Here is a 25,308-nt window from a genome sequence, read left to right on the forward strand (position 1 = left end):
TTCTTAGCATTTTATTTCAATTTATCCGTAAACACAAGTCGATTTGGAATTCACCATTTAAAGATTCCAACTATCTCTTGATTTTGAATACCACTTTTATTAAAAAAGAAAAAGAAACAGAGAAACTCACCTATTTTAGCACATGATTTAAGAATACAAAATAACCTATAATTTTGCAGCATATGATACAGATTACAAAAATAAAAAATAAAAATCAACCAAGTTACTGAAAGAATCATCAAATGAGTAAGAATTATAGATCCAAAGAACCTAGAAAAATATAAAGGAAAAATTTTTAACTCAAGAAATCGTTGGATATTGTATATATCTAAGCCATTATCTTAGTGAAAATTCAAAAAGCTTCTTCCATGCTTCTCGTACTCACCACATAAAGTGCTGCCTCCTATACAAATTATCAAAACCAATATCATTAAAATCTCCAAAAATAAACAAAGAATAGACAACCAAAAAAAAAGGAAGAAAAAAGAAAAATAAGAAAATATGTATATTTACCCCTGCAAGTTGAAGTCGTTCAATATTGAGAGTCCGAGACTCATTTTCAATAGATGATGTCTTGTCCAAAGAAACCATTGTTGCTCCCTTCATTCTTGAACACTTTTAATCTATCAATCAAACAATCATCTGAATTGCAACAAAAAAAAGGATCCAATATGAAATCTTGATTAGGAGAAATGATAGTGTATATAAACCGAGCTCATGGTGGGATAGAGTTGAATAAAAATTATATGTCATGCATCCAGACCTATTAATGTAAAACAAAAAAGCCATTGAATATACAAAAAAAATTAATTTAATTTTACATTGGTCTAAAAATATTTTTAAATATGTTTGAAAACTCATTCAAGTATAGCAAACAATAGAAAATGATAAACCCATTTTATAATTTTAGGCATTATTTAGTGATTAATGGTACATTAAAAAAGTTAGATAACCATGCCTTATAATTCTACCGAATTTTAGTCATTACTTACTGATTAATGCTACATTAAGAATGTTAGATAACCTAATTTCAAGGTCTTATTTATCAGTGCAATTAGGAAAAAATACACACTCACACATGACGACTGTTAAATCATTGATAATTTATTGCAGATATGAAATACTAACATATCGTATCGATAGTCAATTAGTAGTCCAAGTCCAGTAGGTACAAAAATCTCTTCAACTTCATAAATAAATTGAGTAAACGAATAACGACAATAACTAATTTACCTAAAGTTAAATTCCCCATAGTTGCTAGCACCCATCATGTATTTAATATATAACTATTTTATATTAATTCACTTGTCTTCATTTGAACTTGTTTAACACAGACTCAGGACATCCTCACGCATCACGTGAGGCTGAAAAAACTAGTACATATATAAAGCGTCAATAGCCTTATGAACAGTGGAAATGGGACAGTTATACCGTGATTCTTGTGACTTTGAGGGGCGTTTTGGTCTTTTGGTGTTGGATGGCAATGGTTTTGCTGGAAATTCACTTGTGTCGGAGTGGGTTATCCAGTAATTTTCACCAACTTTGAGGGCATTTGGTATTATTAGTAGGGCAACAAATTTTTTGGAATGGTTGGTGTGCGTTTAATTTCCTTCTTTAGGTGTGCGTTTCCTTTTGCAAGCAAAATTCATAGATGTCAGGCTGGCTTGTGGTTAACTGTCCAATTGTACGAAATATATTACATTAAAATTAGGACCATCAAATTAAAATTAACTCCTCTTACCAACAAAAAAAAATTAAATTAACTCCGCTTGCGAAGTTTATTGCATGGAAATTAAGACCGCTTCACAAATTAAGATTAGTGGTGAGTGGGCGATGTAACCTTGCACTTTCTGCAAGCTGTTGCCCGGTTGTTTCTTCAGTTAAAATGGTTAGAGGGTCTACCCGTTTTGCAATATATATATATATATATATATAGATATATATATATATATATAAGGATCCCCATGTAAACATTTTTTTTTTTGCAAAAGGAGAAACTTTCGTCATAAAAAAATGCAGTTTAAGCAATGGATTATAGTTTTTGAACTTTTACAGTAGGCCCAACTTTTTTCTTTCGAGCATGAAAAAATGATTCAATAAATACTAACCCTAAGCACGAGTTTATTACCCCATTTGCTAGAATAGTTCCACCAGTTATTTTTTTAGCATTTTATTCTAACCATCCTTAAACACAAGTTGATTTGGAATTCACTATTTAAAGTTTCCAACTATCTCTTGATTTTGAATACCACTTTATTAAAAAAGAAAAGAAAAAGAGAAACTCGCCTATTTTAGCACATGATTTAAGAACACAAAATAACCTATAATTTTGCAGCTTATGATACAGATTGCCAAAAAAAAAAATCATCAACCAAGTAAGAGAAAGAATCATCAAATAATTAAGAATTATAAATCCAAAGAACCTAGAAAATAGAAAAGAAAAATTTTGAGCTCAAGAAATTATTAGATATTGTATATATCTAAGCCATTATCTTAGTGAAAATTCAAAGAGCTTCTTCCATGCTCCTCGTACTTACCACATAAAGTGTTGCCTCCCATACAAATTATCAAAACCAAAATTATCAAAATCTCCAAAAAAAAAAAAGGGATAGATAGCCTAAAAAAGGGAAGAAAGAAAGAAAAATAAGAAAATATACAAAATAAGAAAATATGTATATTCACCCTTGCAATTTAAAGTTGTTTAATATTGAGAGTCTAGGATCATTTTCAATAGATGATGTCCTGTCCAAAGAAACCATTGGTGCTTCCTCAATTCTTGAACACTTTTAATCTATCAATCAAACAATCATCTGAATTGCAACAAAAAAAATAGGATCCAATATGAAATCTTGATTAGGAGACATGTATAGCCATTAGCCTTTTAGTTCTACCTAATTGTAGGCATTAATTACTTGTTAATGCTACATTAAGAATGTTAAATAATCATGCCTTTTAGTTCTGTCTAATTTTAGGCATTACTTACTGATTAATGCTATATTAAGAATGTAAGATAACCTGATTTCAAAGTCGTGTTTATTTGTGCAATTAGAAAAAAACATACACTTACACACATGACTACTATATCTAACAAAGAAAAAAAAACTGCGTCGGGGCCAAAAAAACTAGTATATATATAACTTGTAGGGTACTACTTATCATTTGCATGGCTTGTACAGTTCTATGACCCAACCCAATCATATGCACTATAAATAGAATAGAAAATGTGACACTTTTTACAAGTTATAGCTACCATTATTCGATGGGGGAAAAAATACAAAAGCTTCGTTACTGCTGCTTAACAGTAGTGCTATTATCTAAAGATATTTGGAGACCAATCACTGAGTTCAATTGCGGTAATGATAAGAGCGCATTTATCACAGCAAACCAACCTTCAAAAGATTGGGAACTCTGTGCGTTTCTCCAGTTAAGTTAACTGTATTTTTTCCGATTTTGAAAATTTTGGAATAGTTTCATTTATTCAAGCCTTAAAGTATAATCTAAAAATTAGAAAAGTGGTCCCGAGATCCAACTTATTTGATAGAGATGTTATTTAGAAAAGTGTTCCCGAGATCCAACCCAATTTATTCAAATCTTAGTTAAATCTTTGCTTTTTTTTCCCCTTCGTTATAAGATTTAGAACTTTTCATAGACGAAACAAAAATTTTAGAAATGACAGACGTCCAACTTGTTTGATACCATAGAATTCCATTAGCATTCGTTATGTAGTGCTTGTGACCTGTGACAGTAAAAAAACGTCTTATACATTTATGTAGTTCCTTAAAAAAATAAAATAAAAGTTTCAATTAAGTTAAAAGGGTGCAAATATGAGAATGGAAAGCACTTAAGTTTTTTTTTTCAGCAATGATAACATACTTATCTAAACCAAAAGGTTGTGAATTAAATTTTTTTCACTGCAAGTAGAATTTAAACCCCCGACTTACGGTTCAAAACAGGACAAAATCCATTTTTGGTGACCACTGAGCCAAATCCTAATGGTTAAAGAATGTGCTTCAATTCATAAAGACGTTTTCAAGTTTAAGTATTAAAGGAGTGGATGAACTCCTATCACGACCTTTGATAAACTATCTATAATAGTGCTATAGCACATACATAAATCTGCAAAGAAAAATTCATTAACCTGAGATCTAAGGAGTTCCATGCAAAGTTCTACAATGATAATTTTGTAGGCCATCCGAAGATGGCTGAAGAAGCCCTTACCATGTAGGATTTCCTCTTTTTACCAGCAATTTATCCAATTGTATTCTGAGTGTACTAAATCTACCTCCGAATAAGCAGTTACATTCCTTTAAGCCTCTAAGAGAAAAATATGAAAACAAGGAAGCTTAATTTTCAATAGCCAAATAATGGCCAGAAATCATTTGCTTACATCACAAATACAATTTCCAACACATCTTTTTATCTCACATACATCACATTACAAAGCGTGCTACAGTAATTATTCTAAATAATATTTCAAATATCTCCTATCCAAACACATCTTAAAATGCAAAAAATTTCATTCGATTAAGTTAACAAATATATTGTAATAATGTGATGTATGTGAAATAAAAAAGTGATTAGAAAATATATCGAGATAATTTTTTTTGTGAAAACTCACAATCTAACTCTGCAATCACAAGTCCTCTTTTACCCATCACATAAACAAAAAAGAAGTTTTCTTTCTTCCATTTTATCATAAGAAATCAAATGTGGAGGTATTACCAATGAAGTTTCCGCTCAGAACTTTGCAGAGCATTCTTTACCTAGTAATTTTCAACTAGGTAGAAGGAAAAAAATATATAGGTAGATGTAGTTTATGGATCCACTTAAGATTATGTAATATTTCCAAGATCATGTGTATTATAGGCCTTGTTTGCAAGCAAATTTTTGCTCAAGTTTATTTGCTATAAGTTTTTTAATAACTTTAGTTACAGTAACCTCAAAAAATTTCTCAAAATTTTTAAACTATACATTTCAAAATATTTAAAAATTTACACATTTCAAAAAAAATTTCTACAATTTCTACAATAAAGTTTCAGACAAACACTCAAAAAATTCACTTGCCAAACGAGACCATACAAAGAAATTGCTGGTGAATAACAAATTCAAGAAAATTTTAATCCTACTATATATTGTATATTTTTTTGTCAATGTCAGTATCTACAAGCTATCCCTACATTAACTTAGACTAAAGAGGATTTAACTAGGATAGAATAACTAAAAAGAGAGAGATCCACCTTTTGATCGAAGGAAATTATTGTTATATATCTTTTGAATTTAATTACAGTAGTAAGGATTTGATCTCTTAACACTACTTCAGCCTCCCAAATATATTGCACGTATAAGTAAACTTTTGGAAAGCCTCAATCAATCTAAGTCGTACCTTTTTTTAAAGGTAGTACTAGTATCGTGCCGATGGCGTATGATACAAACCCAGTTCAAAAGACTCGAGACCACCACAAAGCCCTGTTTGTGTGTCTTGTCCTGCTACAAGTTCTTGTTTGGCAAACAAGTTTTTTATCAAATTTATCTGTTAAAGTTTTTTAAAAACTTTAGATATATTAACCTTAAAAACTTTTTAAAATTTTTAAATAATACACTTCAAAATATTCAAAAATTCATACACTTCAAAAATTTTTAAAAAAATTTCTATAATAAATTACAATAAAATTTCAAATAAATACTCAAAAAACTCACTTGTCAAACGGAACCTACGACTTGTCCCCAACCTCCAGAAAATAGTTTCACTTCCAACTAGGGATGTAAACGACTCGGTCAAAAGTTTGACTTGCACTCAGCTAGTTTGAGTAATTCATTAATATATCAAGTCAAGTTCGAGTATTGATTTATCAAGATCGATGGCTCGTCGAGCCTTAACAAGCACAAATTAATTAATTAAAATTATATATTTAGTTATTACAATTTTACTTTTTTAGGCATGGAGTTATCTAAATTACCAAAATGTTGACTATAGTTTTAAAATATTTATAGGTCATATAGTCATTTCACAAGGAAAAAAAAATAAATTCGAAAGGGAAAAATAATTCTGGAAGTAGACAAGAATCTCTAGCTCGAGTCATACTCACAAGAAATCGAGTCGATCTCGAGTTTTCGAGCAATTTTCGAGTTCGAGTGCGAACTCCATTTCTGCTACTCGCTCGAGATCGAGCAATATATCTCTACTGTCGAATCGAACTTGAGTATAGTGATACTCATGTTCGACTCGACTCGACTCGATTACCGCCATAGTTCCAATTCCAAGCACCTTTAAAACAACTGTTAAAAATGTTAGTAATTATTACTCCTCTCTAGTGATTGCTAATTAAAACTCTGACTTTGAATAAATCCAGACAAGTCTTCATAAATTCTCCTGTTCTGCCCTCTCAGGGATGGTCCAACTGTAAGCGTGTTTTTAAGAACTCTTGAGATCCTGAATTCGAATATTACTCTGGACTTGAATTCCTGTAACTCGTTCGGGGTCGCTGCGTGGGGGTGTGGTGCACTCCTCCGATTTGGTGTGCCGGCTTAGGTCATAAGGATTCGAGTCGGGCATGATTCAGGTTACAAAAAAAAAAAAAAATCTCGCGTTCTACTTCTATGTAAGGGTGGCAATCGTGTCGAATTCGGGTTGACGGGTCGGGTTGAGACTCAAGTATAATAGAAAATTCGCTGACCCGAACCTGACCCCTAACCCGAAACGGGGGTCAGGATACTTGACACGAACCCAAAAATTTCGGGTCAGCGGGTCGACCCGAAATGACCCAAAACTTAGGACCTGTTTGAAAGGTGAGTTTTTTGGATGTTTATATAAAACTTTACTGTAGATCACTGTAGAAGTTGTAGAAAAACTTTTGTAAAAATTTGGGTGTTTGTAAGATGAAAGTTTTTTTTCCTTTTCATTTTCTTTCTTTCTTTTTCTTTTTTTTCTTTCTTTCTTTTTTTCTTTCCTTTTCTCCCTTTCTTCCTCTTCTCCCTCCCCTGCCCTGATCCCTCTCCCGGTACCTCCATGGCAGCAACCAACAGGTGAGAATCAAAATTTTTTTTTTTGCTTTTTTTCTCTTCCCCTCTCCCTCCCCCCTCCATCCCTCTTGTCCCTCCCCCTCTCCCTTACCCCACCACCCTTTTTTTTTTGTTGCCTTTTTTGTCTTCTCCTCTCCCTCCCCCGCCACCCCTCCCTTTCCCTTCCCCGCCATCCCTTCCTTCCCCCGCTGGCCCTTCCTTCCCCTTCCTTCCCCAGCCACCTCCCCTCCCCCTCCCCCTCCGGCCTCCCCTAGCTGCGATCTGGTCATGCGACCAGATCGCAGCTCCCTTCCCTCTCCCCTTTGCGATCTGGTCGCGCGACCAGATCTGTCAAAGGGGGAGGGGGAGGGTGGCGGGGGAGGCAGAGAGGAAGAGGAGAGGGGGGAGGGAGAAAAAAAAAAAAAAGAGCTTCAGCGACCAGATCGGGCAAAGGGGGAAGGGGAGGGTGGTGGGGGAGGCAGAGTCGAAGAGGGGAGGGAAGAGGGAGAGAAAAAAAGAGGACCACTAGAACTGGTGTCCGGAATAGTGATTGGCGCCGGAAGTGGTGGTGGAGGTGGTCGCTGGCGCCGGAGGACGTGGTGGGTTGGGTGGGGGAGGAAAAAGAAAAAAAGTTGAAGGGAAAGTTTTTTGTGTATTTTTGAAGTGTGTTAGGTTAAAAACTTTGATAAGTTTTTTGAGATTCCTGTAGCAAAAGTTGTTAAAAAACTAGTTTTATACAAACTTGATAAAAAACCAAGCTTCCAAACAGGGCCTTAATTTTAATTTATCAATTTATCACTGTAATTTCTAATAAAATTAATTTCTCATAAAACTAATTACATAATTAAGTAATAAAAATTTAAATAAATAATTTCAAACCAAATCTAAAATAAATTAAACACCGTAAAAGTGTTTTATCCCAAACAAAATATAAAATAAATTAAAACAGTATAAAATTTAAAAATAATATAATATATTATTTGTCCAAATATAATAATTTTAACTTCACACAAATTAAATAAATTTATTTAGGATTAAGTAATTAATGCCTTTGAAAAAAAAGAATAACTTAGTTTAGTTAGATAAAATAATTTTTATATTTATTAAATTATTTTTAATTCCTAAACTGGTCATATCAGGTCACCCACGGGTTGACTCGAAATCGACCTGTTTTCTTTTCGGGTTCATCAGGTTCGACCCGATTCTGACCCTAACCTCTGAAATCTCAACCCAAACCCATAAATTTCGTGTTAGGTTCATGTCGTGTTTTTAAGTCGTGTCGAAAATTGCTATCCCTACTTCTACGATTTTACTGAGAAGAGGGGAAAAATTAAAAAAAATCTCCCGTGTCCGCGCAAGCACCCTATATTTCCTCCTCCTACAAACCCCCATTTATTTTTCTCTCACTACGTTTTCCCCAAAAGACAGCAGCACGCCATCTCTGTCTCTTTGTCTCTCCTCTGGAAGTTTAGCTGCACAAAGCCGGCGTTTCACATACCCAAATTCACCCCCGGCCCCCAAGGAAGAAAAAAAAAGAAGAACTTGTTGTGGTACAGAACCAGTATAGAGACTGAGGGGGAAGCTGAAGTAATCAGAATCACGTTAAAATTGACACTCACGATTGAATTGAACTCAAATGATCCTTACTGATTTTTATTGATGAACTTCAAATAGGGATACAGAATTGGATTTGGCGGGAAAGGGGAGAAGGGGAAAAAGAATGCAGGAAAATTGAAGAAGAAGACAAACAGAGGGGATATTCCCACTCTGATTTAATGACAAATCTTGACAAAAAGCTCCCTAACTATTACATAATCGAATCATTTATAGAAAACTATCCTAACTAACTTTTTTCCATAGCTAATAAGCAAATGACACGTGTAATGAGAATCTTCAAGTTGTCTGGACCTCAGCTCCCCCAAGGACAGCATGAACCCAGAACGGGCGTGCTTTCTTGGTCACGCCTTCGCTATCCCTTCCCACGCCTTCTCCTTTTGTGTATGGTTACTTGTTGGCTTTGTTTGTCCACGCCTTCCCATGTCCCCTCTTTGCCATTTCCACGTCTTTCCTTATCCACCTTTCACGCCTTCCTTTCCCCAGCTTCCTACTTCATTACAGAACTAAATTACACTACTTCGCCTCTGCACCGATCAGGTTAGTCTTGTGTGTTTTTTTTTAAATAGCACAGATAATTCATATTTCTCTTCAATTTTACTTAATTCTATCAGATCTACTTCTGCTGAAGTTTGAATTTTTGACTTGTGTTTTTTTGGGAGTATTTATGGATAATTGTTGTTGAATCTTGGCAGGGGATTGAATTGTGAAGAGTAAGAAGTAGGGGGAAAAAGTTTGATTTGAATTGAATTTGGTTGGAACGTTGAGGTGTTGGAAATGTCGAGTCGGAAGGAGGATGAAAAGAATGAGCGGATTATACGGAATTTGCTCAAGTTACCCGATAATCGGAGGTGTATTAACTGTAATAGCTTGGTATGCTCATCTTTTTTTTCTTCTTTTTGATCTATTTTCCGTGAACTTTTGTTTTGTTGTTTGATAATTTTCTTACCCAATTTCGTTGCCTGTGCTGCACTGAAGTACAGTTTTTGTTTTGAATTTTGATTATTACTTGCGGGTTTCGAGGATAATGATATATTTGGTGTATTTGAGTTGGATAATGTTTGATTAGTTATTTCTATTTTTAGTTAGCTGGTGACGGGAAAAAGGCTCCCCCCCCCCCAAACAAAAAAAAAACACCACCCCACACAAACTCCCCCCTCCCCACACACACACACACAACACCCAAAAAAAGGGATGGGCGGTTGGTTAAAGGAAATTGAATTGGGTCGATTAAATGTTTGCAATTACATTTTTGGCTATTAGGCTACTGATCTAGCTAACGTTAAGGAGACGTTTCTATAGCAGCTAAACAGCTACTGAAAATGTTTTGGATAACATTTTGTGTCTGTCAGATATTGGCCTTCGGGTAGTCAATGGATTTCTTGCTTGCTGTGCTATAGATTCTTATTCTTTTAGGTAATCAGGAATTTCTCATTAAAGTACTAATTTCTTGTTTCTAATGTCTAGCAAAAGGACATTAAGATTATCAATGAGTTTTCAGTACAATTCAATTGGCTGTCTTCAAATGACTTGGGCAAAATTACCATGAGCAGAAGAAAAGAATGGCCATAAAGTTACCAAATTGTCTTTCCTGTTGTAGGGGTCAAAATCTGGCAACAATGCTTCATTTGCATCTCTTATGTTTTCCATGGTAACTTTGCAATGTGCATACAGAAACTACCTTTATCACGTAATATGGTTCTTATTTCTAGTCCTTACAAATTTTTCATCTACAATCTATCTGGATATCTGGCTCATATCTCAAGCTCTGAGACCTTGGACATGAAGCTAAGGTGGATTTTGGGTTGAACCATCCAGTTTCCATTGCTTAAGATTAGTCTTGGGGAAGAATTGTAGAAAAGTTGATAATTAACGAAAACCTGACCATGTGAGATGCTGATTAAGAAACATAACAGGGTATTGGGCAAAATGCATTCTTAATTTAAGACATCCAGAAACATGCTAAAGGATGTAAATCTGTATTGCATGTACCATTTGTGGTTGAGCAAAAGGAACATTTTGGTTTGACAGTTATAACTGTATCTAAATGGTGTTCATTTCCACTATATTTTAGCCTGTTGTGTGGTTAATTTGCATATAAGACTATTGGCTACCATGAGTTGATAGCAGGATCTATACTATATATAAAGGGAGAGCCTTTAAGTTTGGCGGAAATTTTTTTTGTCATCTTTTAGATTTCCACTTTTACCCTCACAATCACTTAAATGTACCTCCATATTGCCGACCAACTTAACCACAATTAACTTTCACCCTAATTATCTAAATATATATATGGCATGTATAACTACCTACAAACATTGTAACCAACAAGTTAATTAAAATTCTGTTCAGAAAAACTAATTTTTTTGACAAATATTGAAAAAACTATTAAAAGATGAAAATTTACTCTTTTCATATGTGAAAATTTTACACTAAGTCCTTCCGTGGATTGTTCCTAAATTGCACACACATCGGGTGTGCCCTTATCACTAGCATAGAAAATACATGTTGCTGATGTTTTGATGTCCTCACCATAAACTTAAGCATATTGAAGCTAAGAGTGAAAAAGACAACTGATTTTGATCTTGTATGGTCTAGGGTATGGGTCTTGACTAGCTGCAGAAATGGTATTCCTACTTTATGAGCAACGTTAAGTTGATATTACTTTGAAAATTTTATTTTATTTTGTAGGAAGGGTAGTTTTCTTTTTCGATATTTCATAAATTATTTGATGATTGATCTCTTTTGAGCAATCTGTCTTTAAAAACTAGTAGTTTCCTTTTGAACTTTGGATATATTTTAGAAAAGTAGTTTTTCTCATTCTGAACTTAGATATACTTAGATAATAATGGAGTGGATATTTAAGTATCTGCTATTCCATTTGAGTGTCTGTAAAGCGTAAACTGCTTTTGAAAATCTGATGCCTTAATTTTGTGATGCAACTATCTTGTACATTCCACAAGTTGATATCATTCTTTCTGATTGGAGAACGATCTATTTGTTGTTTGTCATTTGATTGGAGGTTGCTTATTAAAGGTTCCAGAGTATCATATGCACTTGCATTTTTGGTTATTTCTCTCTTAAGCTTTTTCTGAAGAATTATATCTTTTCTGTTTTATTATTTAATTTAGTATCATCTGGGCAGAAACTGAGAAAAATTTCTCTTTCGAGAAGAAAATCCTCAGGTTTGGAATATGAAACAATTTCTTCTGAGAAGAAAATCTGAGATTAGGAAACATAGTTCAATCCTGCTTGGTATGATCTTGATTACTCATTGTTGATCGTTTAATTTCTTGACAATAGAGTTGTTATCAAACTTTGAACACTAATGCAATGAAACTTTTAATATATTGAAAATAGTTGCTACTTGATGCAGTGAATTAGACAAAGCCTCTTTTGGAACTTCGTCACTTGATTTAAGTTCTTCATGTGAAATTTAATTTTGAACTTTGAGCTTAATTGCTAGATGCTCTATTTTATTAGTTCAAAATGCAAGTGATTTCTGTTTTATCAATATGATCTAGTAAATTGAGAACTGATTTACGAATATGATTTATGTTGCAAATGACTTGGTTTCTTCCAACAGGGGCCTCAATATGTCTGCGTTAACTTCTGGACATTTGTCTGCACAAACTGCAGTGGAATACAGTAAGTGCAATATGAGTAACTCCCTCATTTTATCAATGTTGATCTTTAATGCTTGCCTCTTATCTCAACTAATTTGGTCTTTAAGAATTTTCATTATGTTAAAGAGTCCTCTTAGTGCTATTAGCTTGTTTACCTAAAATTACATTTAAATTTGCTTTCAGTCGCGAGTTTACCCATAGAGTGAAGTCAATATCTATGGCTAAATTCACTTCACAAGAAGTTAGTGCTCTTCAAGGGGCAGGAAATGCGGTAAGACTTAATAGGCTCCTGTTTAAGGTCTTAGAAGTCTATGTGATGATTACAAGTGTTTTTTAAGTTTAACATATTCACTTCTTTTCTTTATTCATAGAGTGCAAAAGAAATTTATCTTAAGGAATGGGATCCACATCGTCAATCTCTTCCGGATGGCAGGTTTGCAGACATTGTTCTTTTTTTTTTTTTTTTCCAAAAAAAAAATAAAAATTAACAACTACAAGTTACCCTAATTCTTGTTTTCTTTGCCAGTAATGTGGAAAGGCTTCGAGATTTCATTAAACATGTTTATGTAGAAAGGAGATATTCCGGTGAAAGGATCTTTGAGAAGCCTCCAAGGGTGAAGGTGGTTTATACGTTGATTCTTAGTTTAATTTTTCAAATTGTTATTTATATAATGGCTTTATTTGCTCTCAAGTATGAATCTTACTACATCCAGAGAAAAGTCTAGTGTCTATTCCAAAGTTGCATTGACTTCTATAAGTTCCAAAACTGCATTTAATTACTCCAGGCGGAAAGCGAGGACTCTCAAGAAAACAGGAGGATAGGTAGTTTCCAGAGTGGTTCTCAAAGCCCACCATATGATGATGAGCATCGTTATAGTGATAGACCGAGTCCAGGTGGAAGAAGTCCAGGGTATGATCAGGATCATCGGCAATATGATAAGAGAAGTCCTGCTCGCACAGAAGTAGTCAATGACTGGCGACGTGAAGATAGATTTGGTAATGGAAGGAGATCGGAGGATATAAGAGTGTCTGATGGAGGTTCTAAGCTTGGTAGTAGGTCGCCAGATCATCAAAGAGATCTCGATGTGTCCAGCCCACCAGTGGTACGACCTGTTAGAGATATTTTGGGAGAGAATGTTTCTCCTCTTCGTGTTCTTGAACCTCCAAAAGCCAATGACCCCAAGTCTGCTGATGTTTCCACACGCACTCAGGTGACAATCAGTATAGCTGCATTCAGATTCAAGCATCCTAATGCTGCTTTGAATGTAACTGGACTTAAAACTACTAACTGGAGCAACAATATATCTGCTTATGCATTGTACAATGTAGTTACAGTTTAAACTAATTGTTGTGCTAATGTGATAACTAAGAAAATCATGCACTTGATTTGACACTCACCAAATTGTCAGTTTTGTGTTCCATTGACAGAACTTTTGAAATACTCTGGTCTTTTGGCATGCTTATGCATAGTCCTCATGATTAACCTAATTATTCTGCCAGCTTGGGCATCTTTTTTCTAGCTTATGCTTTATAAATATGATTACCTAAGCATGTAATTCATGCATTTGCATCATTTATTTTTATCCATTTTATTTGATCTAAGAGTACACTATTTTTCTAAATATGTGGCAGAGAACCGCGTCTTCCAGTAGCTTGGCATCCTCTAATGGGAACCCAGCTGAAATTAAAATTGAAGCTTCATTAATTGATTTTGATGCTGCTCCAGAACTTCCTGTACCTGCACCGGTGCAGCCACAGCAATCGGCTGCAAGTGCATCCATAGCGCAGACAGCAACACCTAGCAGTGATAACTGGGCAAATTTTGATTCTGTGGCTGAGGTGAAAGCATCTCAGCCACGTGTTAACTCCAATCCACTGGAATCTGTACTTTCTCAGCTGTCAGTGCCAGCATCTGTATCTGGTCATGTGGCCGTGACTCCGGGAATTGGTAATGCCTTGCATAATGCCTCCGTAGGCACCTCATCAGCTTTCCCAAGTGTTTCACCTGTTACATCTTTTGGTTTGCCATTTGGCAATGTTGCTCCCACTTCTGTGGCAGCAAACAACTCCACAGCATCTTCAACTGGTAATCCAGCAGCTGCCCCTGGACCTGTTGCATCACTGCGAATTCCGGCTGGTAATTCATTTGGAAATGCGGTTACTGGAGGACAATGGTTACAACCTCAGCCACATTCTTCGTTCCCTGCTGTTGATGGCCAGCCTTTGTCTCAACCACTCAATCCAGCTTCTGTTGGACCTTCAAGCAATCAGGTGCGCCTCATTTTTCCCCTCCTCCCCTGCCCTCCCAAACTGCTAGCTGTTTCATGTGGATATTGCTTTACTTAACATTTAAGCATGGAAAATGTACAGCCATGGAACCCGTTATTTGCACCAAATGCTCAAGTGCTTCCTGGTGCAAATGTACAAGCATCACAAGCTGTTATGAGACCTGGCTTGGATGCCAGTGCCGGTGTTGCTACACAAAACTCTCAGAAAGCAAAGTCTAGTGGCAGAAGGGAACTGCCTGAGGTAAATGAATGCCCCTTTCTGTTCTATGGAGCTCTTATTGAAATTTTTGACATACGTTGACACCTCCTGCTCTGTTTTTTGCCTGCAGGATTTGTTCAGTTTTAGTTATCCAACAATGCCAGTATGAGTTCATGGTTGGCATGGTAGTCCAGCACATGGGATGGGATTTAACATGCAATACAACATGCCAATGGTAGCTTTCAAATCCACAATTTTATGAATTTATTCACTTTGCACGTATAACTCGAATAACCGTCAATCTTAAACGTGGATTGATCCTCTTTTCAGCCCATGCAGCCCACCTTCCCTCGGGCCTCAAAATCGACAAACCCTTTTGATGTCAGCACGGATCCTTCTCCTGCTGCAGCAGCAAGTGAATTCGTTTCTTTTTGACTAATCTGAGTCGTGATTACAGTAAGTGAACTCATTTCTTTTTGAATAATCTGATTCGTGATCACTGTTTGTAATACTTGGTTTGTTATGCGCGCCAGCAGACCCCTCCAACCCCAGAACTAGTGAATAGGTGAAAGAAAAATGGAGAATGGCAGAGGAAGCACCTTAGTCTCTTGTCACAAAAATATGTTCTGCTTGAATGATGTAACTCTATTTAGATATCTGCATAGGAGATCATGACGATAGCATCAGGGTGGTAATGTTTTGGCACTGGGTGCGTTACTGCTTTGTTTCATCCATTGGAAAAGCCTAGTTAATTGTTTTCGTGATTGAAGCAAGTCCATATCTAGTATGGTTTAGATTAATCTCTCACATTAATTTACCTTAGATAGAACTATATGTGATAGCTGAAGCTAAAGTTGAAAAAGCGTTTGGTCCTTTTCTTGCTTATTGCAATGCCAGGTCTCTCATTTTATGGTGCTGGAGCTTATTAACTGTCTGATGTCGAGTTACCTGCTTTTACTTATATTTTTTCCCTATGGCTTCATGGTAAGTAGGCGTCTTGTGTAGTGGCATTCCTCATATTTGTGTTTAGATTTAATAAAATCGTATTCTGCATTACACAGTTTCCCTCAATGGCGCACCATTGCAAGGTGCATTACCACCCTTGGCGGCTCCTGCAGGCCTTCTTCAAACTTCCAGTCTTGGTGCCCCTTTGGCCCATCCATCAGCACTGCTACCTAATGGACCTCCTTATGCATCTATTTTGCCTTCAAGTAATTTGATGTCTTCTGGTTTGGTTTATGCCTTTTTATTCTGTAACCACATATAAGATACCCCTTATCTTAGAAATGTTGTAATATATACCTGTGACTTCTGCAGCTACAAACCGGATGCAGCTGCTGCCTGGTAACATGCCACCAAGGTACCTTTTGTTTTTATAAATTCTTCCAGTCTTCAGGCTTAAACAGTGATCTCCATTTCTACTAAAGGATGTGTAATCATATGTTCTAAAGTCAGTGGTGGTTACTGCAGAATTTCATCTAGAAGAATAAGTAATTAGTTATTTAGATCTAGAATAAGCTCTCTATTTAAGGTATTTTCGGGTTTTAAAGTGGATTGATATAGTTGAATTATTTGTTTCTTCGAATGTAAATCATTGGTACCTGATTTAGTTTGGATAAGTTTTTTCTTTTTGTTTTAATGTCGTGCTTAAATCACTTGGAATTCTTGCAGGCCACATGGACAAGTTAGTTATGGCATTGAGAGCGGTGCTTTTGGACCTCTAAGTTCAAATCAGCAGCTGAGTGTGTTACAGTCAGTACCTGCTGCACCAAATACCTTCTCTTCTATTGGAGGGAACCCATTTGGGTGATTGGGAGAAATAGCCCTGGTGAATGTTTTTGATGCATCGACGTGTTGCTTCTTTTTAATAGGTCGGTGGAAGTTTTGGTTCCTTGTAGCCTAATTATATGATGATGAGGCGTGTTGCATCCACACCAAGTTGAAGTTCAATAATCCTCTCTAATGTGTTGCTGTAATGATGCTATAGTCAGAAATTGGGAGCGGCTTATTGTCGGAAAGGGATTGAGCAGCTCCTGCCGATTGTTTTGTGCTTGATTGGAAAGAGTTGCATGCTGCTATAGCGAGGTGCATTTTGAAAATTTTCTTGCCTTTTTTTTTTTGTACTAGTCATCGAGAACTTTTGTTGGTGAGAAATTCCTTCTCTTTTTCTCCCAGTTGGGTTAGTGGAGTAATTGTACGAGAGCATGCAGACACTAGAGTAGCACATTATATGTATTCTGGTATGAGTGTGTTCAATGTTCATATCTGCATCAAATAAGCTTGTACAGCTGATTTTTTCCCCCCTTTTTTGTCTGGTGATAATGTGATATGAATTTATGTAGTTGTGGGGAAGATTAATGACCTTTAAGAGGTGTTTGGGAAGTGGGTACGAGCATTAGGAATAGGTTTTGGATTCATGTTTATTTTGGACAATGGGATTGAATCAATGCTGTATAAAAGGTTCTTTCTATGGGCTATTATAATTAACTACTACAATAAAGAATTTCACATCTGATTACCCGCCTATAATTTATGTTTGTCCAAAAAAAAAAGGAAAAGGAAAAAAAATAAAATGAACAACAAGAAAGACCGTATCCTCGAAAAAAAAGGGGGAAAACTCAGAAAAATAACAGAGAATGATGTCCGTTTGATGTTCTGGTTCCCTTTTTCTACTACTCTTTCTTCTCTTTGAACTGTCTTTGATTACTAATTTTATTGTCGCTAATATTCGATCTGGGTTTTTGCATGGTAATTGCGATCAAACAACATGGGAGGGTTTAATGGTAATGTTAGAGAGGCAGTGGCGGTTGAGTGTTGTGATCTGAAGAGTGCTTTAGATGTTTTTAATTTGGGATCGTCAACGGAAAATGGATATATTAAACTTGGGGGGCCAAATTTTGGTTTAAAACTCATGGGGTACCAAAATTTTGGTTTACTACTCATGGGCAAATGGCGAATTTTGGTTTAAAACTCATGGGGTACCAAAATTTTGGTTTACTACTCATGGGCTTAATGGCGAAATTAAACTCATGGGCAAATTTTGGTTTACTACTCATGTGCTTTAGATGTTTTTTTTTTAATAAAATCAATTTATATCTTTAATTTTTATTTTAGCCAATCTAATTCTCAAACTTCAAATTTGTACCTGCTTTGATCCCTTTAAAGTGGCGCTGCCAAATTTTATCGTGACAAAAACCAGCAACTAATCAAGGCAATTATAGAAACTACAAGCCAGGTTCCAATTAAAAAAAGAAGAAAGTAAAAACTTTCCAACAAACAAGGCAGAAAACAGATTTTCCATTAAGCTTGGGACGAAAACATAAATCGTCATTGTTTCCCCAAGATAAGCATCCATTTTCAATGATTCCTTTTATCATTTTTATTTGTCTTTTATTCACAGTCTATACTACTACTTACATTGGAAATTAACCAATCGCTTTTTCACAGCCGAACGACAAGAACAATTTACCCTAACTACCAACACACATATATATATATATATATTTCTGTTAACACAAGTATAATTGACACATATATTTCACAGTCCATATATATATTTCACAGTTAACATATAGTTAACATATATATATTTCACAGTCCATGTTTTTAAACTCGGACCGGGCAGGACGGTCCGACCGGTTGAGTCGGGAACCGGTCAAGTGCCCGATCCGAGCTATCTTAAAACTCGGTCAAACCCGATCAAACCTGAAGAACCCGTACGGACCCGGTTTTCCTTATTCTCCATTTTTAAATTCTTTTTTACCTTCCTGACCTCTTAACTCCAAATCCTTGTGAGGTCTCCCTCCTCTGCAAATCCATTTTCACTCTTTGACTTCAATTCAAGCATGAAAAATCAATGTTTTACCTCTTTTTTTTAAATAAGATATAATCTTAGATCTTGTATTCAAAAGAAAAAAAAAAGACCCAAAAATGCAAAAAAGAGCGTGGAGAAGAGAACAGTTTGCAGAAATCAGATAAAAGCATGATATTTCATGGGTTTGAGAACAAATAACTAATAAAATAATAATGAAAATGAAATTAAAAAAAAGAAGAAGAAGAAGAAGAAGAAAGGAGTTGCAGAATGGCGTGGAAGATGAAGAAAGAAGTTGCAGGAAGATGAAATGACCTATGGGATACTTACAAACCCATAAGCTCCATACCCAAATGACAAGTCAAAGAGAAAAACAAGAATCATCACAGTTTGACATCATACTAGAAGATAAAGAAGAAGATAATGATGATGGTAATAATCTTGATGCAAGGAAAGCGTTAAATAATAAGTGGAAGGCAATCTTGCACTTTATAGACCGTGATCTGCTTTACTCTTTCTCGCAGTAGAAGACAATTTCTCCATACCAACACGGCTTGCGAGAAAGGAAGAAACAGGTTTGCATTTTTTTTGGACATTTTTATCCCTTCACAAATATTCCCTCACTCTACATATCCTTGTAACCGAATGATTTACCTTTAAAAATCGATAAAATGACTCCACTGGTACGTTTATATGAATTTAGTGACCTTTTTAGCCACAAAAAATATTTGATGACCAAAAAGTGCCATTTTGAATAGTTTAATGATCATCTCAGCCATTCACTCTTTCTTTTACAGATGTAGGATATTCTGTTTGATGTTCGAAACTTGGGCTTGTCTTTTGGCTGCAATGACCAAGAGAGCGTCACTTTCAAGATTGCACTCGCAAAACATGCATTTCAACATATCAAGCCCGAGAGTTGCCGGCTTTTGGAGTATGATCTGGGGTCTAGGTTTGTTTAGTCAGTAAAAGTCAATTGACTTTTTGACAAAAAAAAAATAAAAAAAAAACACATCAAGCCCGAGAAACTTTTTCATATGCCACAAATAGAAAATGTCAAAAAGCTTTCTGAATGCACGGCAAGGATTCTAGATCTTCAAAAAGCGCCGGCCGGTTGTATGGTGAGTAAAGACATCAACAAAATAGATGTAGATACAAAGATAATAACTTGCAAAAACACAAACAAATTTTGACACATATTGAAAATTGTCCCAAAATCATCCACCCAAGTTCAAATTAAACCCCCATCATTGTGTGCACGGGCAAAGAGCTGTTAAGTCAAGCGAGTAGCTCGAAAGCTCGTTAGAGCTCGACTCGTTAAGGCTCGAGCTCGGCTCGTTAATTTTGATTAACGAGTCGAACTCGAGCTCGAAACATGCTCGTTTAGTTAACGAGCCGAGTTTACTCGAGTAGCACGTTAGAACTCCTTAATGAAGGGCATATTTATCATTTTAGAAATCAAAATTATAAAAATTAAAAATTATAGGTTTTTATTAAGGTTAATTTGCACGAACTCGAGCTCGAGCTCGTTTGTGATAAACGAGTCGAGCTCGAGCCACATGTACATTTAACGAGTCGAGTTCGAACACATTTTAAAGCTCGTTTGTGATAAACGAGTCGAGCTCGAGCCACATGTACATTTAACGAGTCGAGTTCGAACACATTTTAAAGCTCGTTTTCCTAACGAGCTCGAGTCGAGCTCGGCTCGAATTAAACTCGAGTCGAGCTCGACAGCCAAATACTCTGCTCGATTAACAGCTCTAGGCACCATACAGCCAAACCTGCAACTCTACGAGCCCCCAATCCATGGGAACACAGTTCCACTGCTTTGTGCCAGAAAATGCGGCTTAGCTTCACTAAAAGGCGATATTATTTTAAATAGCATCTAATATAACAGGATCCATCCATAAAACCAACAGGCGATATTAAAATCCTAGAACATAACAGAACAATGCATGTCCTACAATAAACAACTGAGAAAGCTCCAATTACAGTGAGTTTGTTTGGATAGAGAGAATTTGGTTTGCAAAATTTATCCTCACAAATCCCAATCACCTTTTTATCTTCCCAATCACCTTTTTATCTCACATACATCACATCACAAAAAATGCTACAGTAAATATCTCAAATAAATCATCCAAATTCTCTCTATCCAAACAAACTCAGTGTTTCTTAGTGCAATAATCCACACCATTCCCTCGCTCAGGAAGCCATTAGGAAAACATGCTATCAGTCAAGGGTAATGATGCCAACCGATCAGCAACATGGCTTGAAAGCTCTTCAATCAAAACATTCCCCATGGGCGGCAATGCATCTGTCCCACAATCAGTAGACGCACCAGCAGTAGACGCACCAGCAGCATCCACTTTCGCAATCTGCTGCAGCAATTTTCCCTGCACCATATGAATTTGATTCCCTTGCTCAAACACAAGATTTTGAATGTTTTTAAAAAATTATCTATAATTTTGCCCACTAATTCCTGCTTCACCCTCCTTGTCATTCTCAAGCTAGAGGAACACACAGCACTTATTTTGAACCCTCCAACTCAACTCTTCTTCTAATTTCTTTAAAGTGGTTTCTTCCATGTTCCATCTAATGACCAAGAATATGCAGAAGATGCTATTCAACATTTTGGCAAGAATTGAGTAAAAGGACATGCATATATCTTGTCATACAGAAGCTCTACCTTTTTCACCTTTTCTCTCTTACTACATGAGGCTGCCTGATGATGAAAGGGTGGTTCAGTAACAGCAACAACTTCGACTTTTACAGACCAAGAAATAATTAGCAAAATTCACTGTCAACGGAGTATTCTCCTCCATTCTTTTAGACTTTTCTATTAGTGTGATTCTATCCGATGATTTTGCATTGCAATGAATTGCAAAAAAAGAAATCATTGACTCGACAAAGTATATGTTGAACCTTTAACTTCTACAAGAATATTTCCAAGAGAAATTTGGATTTGTGTTCCAAACAATTTAAGGTAAAAAAAGAAATTAGAATAAAGAGAGACATTCACCAGACTTTCAGAATACAGCACTTACTATTGCAAGGAAAAGAAAAGGAATCCATACACGATCACATAGATGCGTGATTTTCAGTCAACAAAGAGACAGGATACAGACCTTGCTTGCACCCGTGTTTATCTGTTGAGCAAGCACATTCCGAACAGCACAAACCACGTCAGCTGCATCTTGTGAATAACCATCACAGGGTTTTGCACTGTCCAGCCCAAAAATTTTCTTCTCAGGGTCTAGATAATAAGGGTCCACACGCAGGCTCACTCCAAGCGCTTCATAGCCATTCATCTCCTCAATAGCTGCTCGACAAGGTTCATCACTGTCAAATTGAACAAAGCCATAGTCGGCTGATTGACCATCAGGACGTCTTGGGATATTGATATACCAAATCTTTCCGTATTTGAAAAATAGGTATTCCAAAAGTTCAATGTCAGCCCTGTCTGGCAAGTTCTGCAAAAAGGTGAGGATTAAGAAAAGAAAAAAAAGAAGAAGGGCAAAGCAATTCCAAGAAATAGTTAGAAAAACTCACAAAGGCTACAAAGTTTTGAAAAAGTAAAAGAAATAAAAAAAGGAAAGTACAGTACCCTCACAAACAACGTGTCAGGAACCAGCCCAGTCATTTTAGTACATGGATGACAATCCATCATTTGGATAGGCCTTCCGTGGAGGGTAGCAGAGGCCAGCTTGTTCATTGCCAAATCAGCTGTCATCATTATGGTAAAACAGTAAGGAAAAAATAATTACACATAGCACTTTGAAGGACTGGAATAAAACTAAATACTATGACAAAAACATGCTTTGCTATTGCAAGCAATCTCTTATGCTTTTGAAGAGAATTGCAAAATGAAACATAATATAAAAGCAAAGCACGGATCTGAACTGCAATTAGGAAAACAATATTCAAGGAAAAAAGCCATGGTCGATAAGCTGCATATGGAATAAATATCTTTTTAGAGCCGTTCTTTCATACCTTAAATCAATCCTTACGTTAAAATGGAAGAAAACAAGGAAAGTGGGAATGCACAAGCTCCGAAAGGGGATTAAGAAGGCGAGGATTGAACTCTCGTTCCAATGGACCAGGCGATATTCAATAAAACAGAAGCCACATTGAACCCGCCCTGCACACAATAATTGGTTCCCACACATCAAAATAATGTTGTAACAGTTATCATAGATGATATATTTTGGTTAAATGAAAAATGCTCCTTGTACGTTAACCATTGATCACCTTGATCAAGGATCTCTCTGACAAGGGAAGAAAAACTTAAATTGCCATGTGATCCCATTCTAAGGAGGCACCACTGAAAGAAGAGACTTAAATATTTCATCACTCTTAGATACTGAGACAAAAGACAGACACTTGCATGACAATAAATTCCTGGCACGTACTAAATCAAGGAAGGTCCCAACTACAGCTCGCCTATATGCAAGAATAATCGGGAATCTTTTCCAATTTCTGACTTCAGAAAGAGAAACAGGTATTCGCTCTTCAACTAAAGTCCTAGTACGATAATCCATTCCTCAAAAATCATAATCTATTTCCACAAACGACAGACATGGTTCAACAGTTGGCAATCACTCGTTCATGACACAATTGGTCTGCTTTAAAAACGCCAAAGATGGGGGAAAAGGGTTAAGCAGAAGTTTATCTAAATAGATTTGCAACAAGAGACATGAACAATCAGAAATTCCTCAAAGGCCAACCTTATAATGAATTTTGCAACTACAGATATGAATCACACGAAGCAGCTATAAAGCAAAGGAAAAAAATTTCATCAACAGCAGGATGTCAACAAAACTGACCATGTTCTTTCTTCGCAAAGGAAACCAGGGCATAGCGGCCAATTATGGAGTCACAGAAAATCTCAGTCCTAATCGCGACACACACGAGGAAGAGGCGATGAACATCCGCTCCCGTCACGGTATCGGCCAAAGTCCAAACATAAAGCGCCGGCAGCCCAAAACCAGACGATCGAAGACCAGTCATCTTCTGCTGCACTCGATCTCCTCCCCGATGTCTACTCGCTTGGTTTGTGTACTCGTTTTGAACCAATCCCTAATTCTCTCGTTTCTATTCTTCTACAGGATTCCTATTCTATGTAAGTACGCTGTTTTGGGGTTCGACTTATAGAGTTATAGGAAAATCGCATACCGACGGAGAGGGGCGGTAATTGGGCTTCATAAATAGTAATTCTTACCGATAACACAGTAGTAAATTTGATTAAGGATCAAAATTTACTATTTTTTGGAATACATGTATAATTTTACATTAAAATCTTATCTCAAATTAGTATTAGGAAGTTTATTTGAAATAATGATAAGATGTTTTATTAATGATTCAAACTTAGTAACTTAGTTAGTAAGTACTCATAACATACCTATATAATAAATGATTATAGGTATAATTTAAAAATTTTTTGTATTTATATATTTTAAAATACTATGAAAAGTAGTTTCACTTTTCAGATAACCTTGTAAAATATGTAATAAAATTTGTCTTATTATAAGTTTTTAATTATTTTCAATTTTTTAAAAGTTTAAAAGTTTGAATAACAATAACAACAAATCTTCTTAGTTACATGTAGAATATCATTTGTTTCTATATCACAATTTTTATAATTTAACACCTATGAATATAATAAGATAATAAAGTTTTAATAAATTTACATCTGTGACATAAGAATTAATAAGAGTTAAAACCCAAACAAAATGAGAAATAGTATAACAATAAAAATGACAATATTAGTATAACGGTTAATATAAGAAAATCAGTATGATTTGAACTTTTTTCCTTGAGAGATTGTTCATAAAAATGAGATCCAACAATTAAATGAAAACCACTTGCACATATAATCTATTGTATAATTTAAATTAAATTCAGTTCACGTATAAAACTGTCTTAAAATAATTAGCGCACTGTGATGCAATGTTAATTTAATAACAAATTTTTTTTTACTGAAAGTCTCAAATATCCATGCCATATATATGAGGGATATTTTACCATATTTGTGTCCAATTGTAAGCACAAATTTCGTTGCCCAAAATTAAAGACATGAAAACTTGCACAAATATCAAATTTATTAAATCAAATAATAAGAGAGTTACAATCTCTAAAAATTCTTTTTTCTTTTGATAATTACAAGCGCTAAAAATTCTTGAATCAAAGAAATTAATCCCCTAATTCTTCTCTTCAAAAGCACTCCTAATTAAAGCATAATAAAATCAAGTTTTTTTAACTTTTTAATGTAGTAGTTATGTTTACTAAAAAAATTAGTAAACCATTCCTACAATGCATTGCTTCTCCTAAAAGTACTAATATTTTGTAAATAAATTGAAATAATTTTGTAAAAGATTTTATGCATTTTCACTAATATGATCAAGAGAATTTTGCACCTTTAAAGTATAAATAGAAAGAAAGGAAAATAGTATGAGTATAAAGGTGACCAAATGTAAGATATATATCACATCATGTGTTTAGATATGATTTGTTAAGTAATCAATAATTTAGTCCTGGTCAATATATGATGCATATTGATTTCTTATAAATAAAATATAATTTAGCAATTATGCATTAACAGAATTCGTATTTTGAATGCAATCAATTGAGCACCTATTTCCTTTTTTTAAGTAGCTATTATTTATTTTATTACTTAGGTTATGTATTTACATTTAAAATAACAACAATAGCTTATCAATCCTCAGACCAATAGAACGTCAATTATTGTTAACTAAACTACTTTTATATTGATAA

At 35.3% G+C, this 25,308-nt stretch overlaps 2 protein-coding genes across 4 annotated transcripts; one reads left to right on the plus strand and one right to left on the minus strand.

Moving 5' to 3' along the window:
• The first annotated feature begins 9,344 nt into the window (after positions 1–9,344).
• Positions 9,345–14,452, plus strand: LOC113773489 (probable ADP-ribosylation factor GTPase-activating protein AGD14). The gene is made up of 9 exons (XM_027318134.1): positions 9,345–9,486; positions 12,200–12,261; positions 12,423–12,510; positions 12,611–12,672; positions 12,766–12,862; positions 13,025–13,450; positions 13,872–14,187; positions 14,299–14,376; positions 14,427–14,452. Exons 1-9 carry the CDS (start codon positions 9,391–9,393, stop codon positions 14,450–14,452), a joined length of 1,251 nt encoding a protein of 416 aa, XP_027173935.1. The 5' UTR covers positions 9,345–9,390.
• Positions 14,453–20,628: 6,176 nt separating this feature from the next.
• Positions 20,629–23,732, minus strand: LOC113775253 (polyadenylate-binding protein 5-like). Of its 3 annotated transcripts, XM_027320048.1 has the most exons (5): positions 23,361–23,732; positions 22,142–22,260; positions 21,663–22,007; positions 21,224–21,259; positions 20,949–21,129 (listed from the first exon to the last, which is right to left on the minus strand). In XM_027320048.1, the coding sequence occupies exons 1-5, from the start codon at positions 23,542–23,544 to the stop codon at positions 21,064–21,066; spliced, it is 750 nt and encodes a 249-aa protein (XP_027175849.1). In that variant the 5' UTR covers positions 23,545–23,732; the 3' UTR covers positions 20,949–21,063. The 3 variants fall into 3 exon arrangements, with proteins under 3 accessions (XP_027175848.1, XP_027175847.1, XP_027175849.1); XM_027320047.1 differs by lacking the exons at positions 20,949–21,129; positions 21,224–21,259 and adding an exon at positions 20,629–20,912 and having other exon boundaries at positions 23,361–23,731; XM_027320046.1 differs by lacking the exons at positions 20,949–21,129; positions 21,224–21,259 and adding an exon at positions 20,629–20,930 and having other exon boundaries at positions 23,361–23,730.
• Between the last annotated feature and the right edge of the window lie 1,576 nt (positions 23,733–25,308).

This window comes from Coffea eugenioides, chromosome 6 (assembly GCF_003713205.1).
Source record: "Coffea eugenioides isolate CCC68of chromosome 6, Ceug_1.0, whole genome shotgun sequence".
NCBI lineage: Eukaryota > Viridiplantae > Streptophyta > Magnoliopsida > Gentianales > Rubiaceae > Coffea > Coffea eugenioides.

What these genes read in the sequence shown, in the direction of transcription:
- LOC113773489 (XM_027318134.1), top strand. Translation starts at nt 9,391, where the DNA reads ATGTCGAGTCGGAAGGAGGATGAAAAGAATGAGCGGATTATACGGAAT. An exon ending in CAATCTCTTCCGGATGGCAG is followed by an intron (nt 12,673 to 12,765) that starts GTTTGCAGACAT and finishes TTTCTTTGCCAG; the next exon opens with TAATGTGGAAAGGCTTCGAG. An exon ending in AGCCTCCAAGGGTGAAGGTG is followed by an intron (nt 12,863 to 13,024) that starts GTTTATACGTTG and finishes TAATTACTCCAG; the next exon opens with GCGGAAAGCGAGGACTCTCA.
- LOC113775253 (XM_027320046.1), bottom strand. Translation starts at nt 23,544, where the DNA reads ATGACTGGTCTTCGATCGTCTGGTTTTGGGCTGCCGGCGCTTTATGTT. An exon ending in CTTTGCGAAGAAAGAACATG is followed by an intron (nt 22,261 to 23,360) that starts GTCAGTTTTGTT and finishes TAATGATGACAG; the next exon opens with CTGATTTGGCAATGAACAAG. An exon ending in TAAACACGGGTGCAAGCAAG is followed by an intron (nt 20,931 to 21,662) that starts GTCTGTATCCTG and finishes CATATGGTGCAG; the next exon opens with GGAAAATTGCTGCAGCAGAT.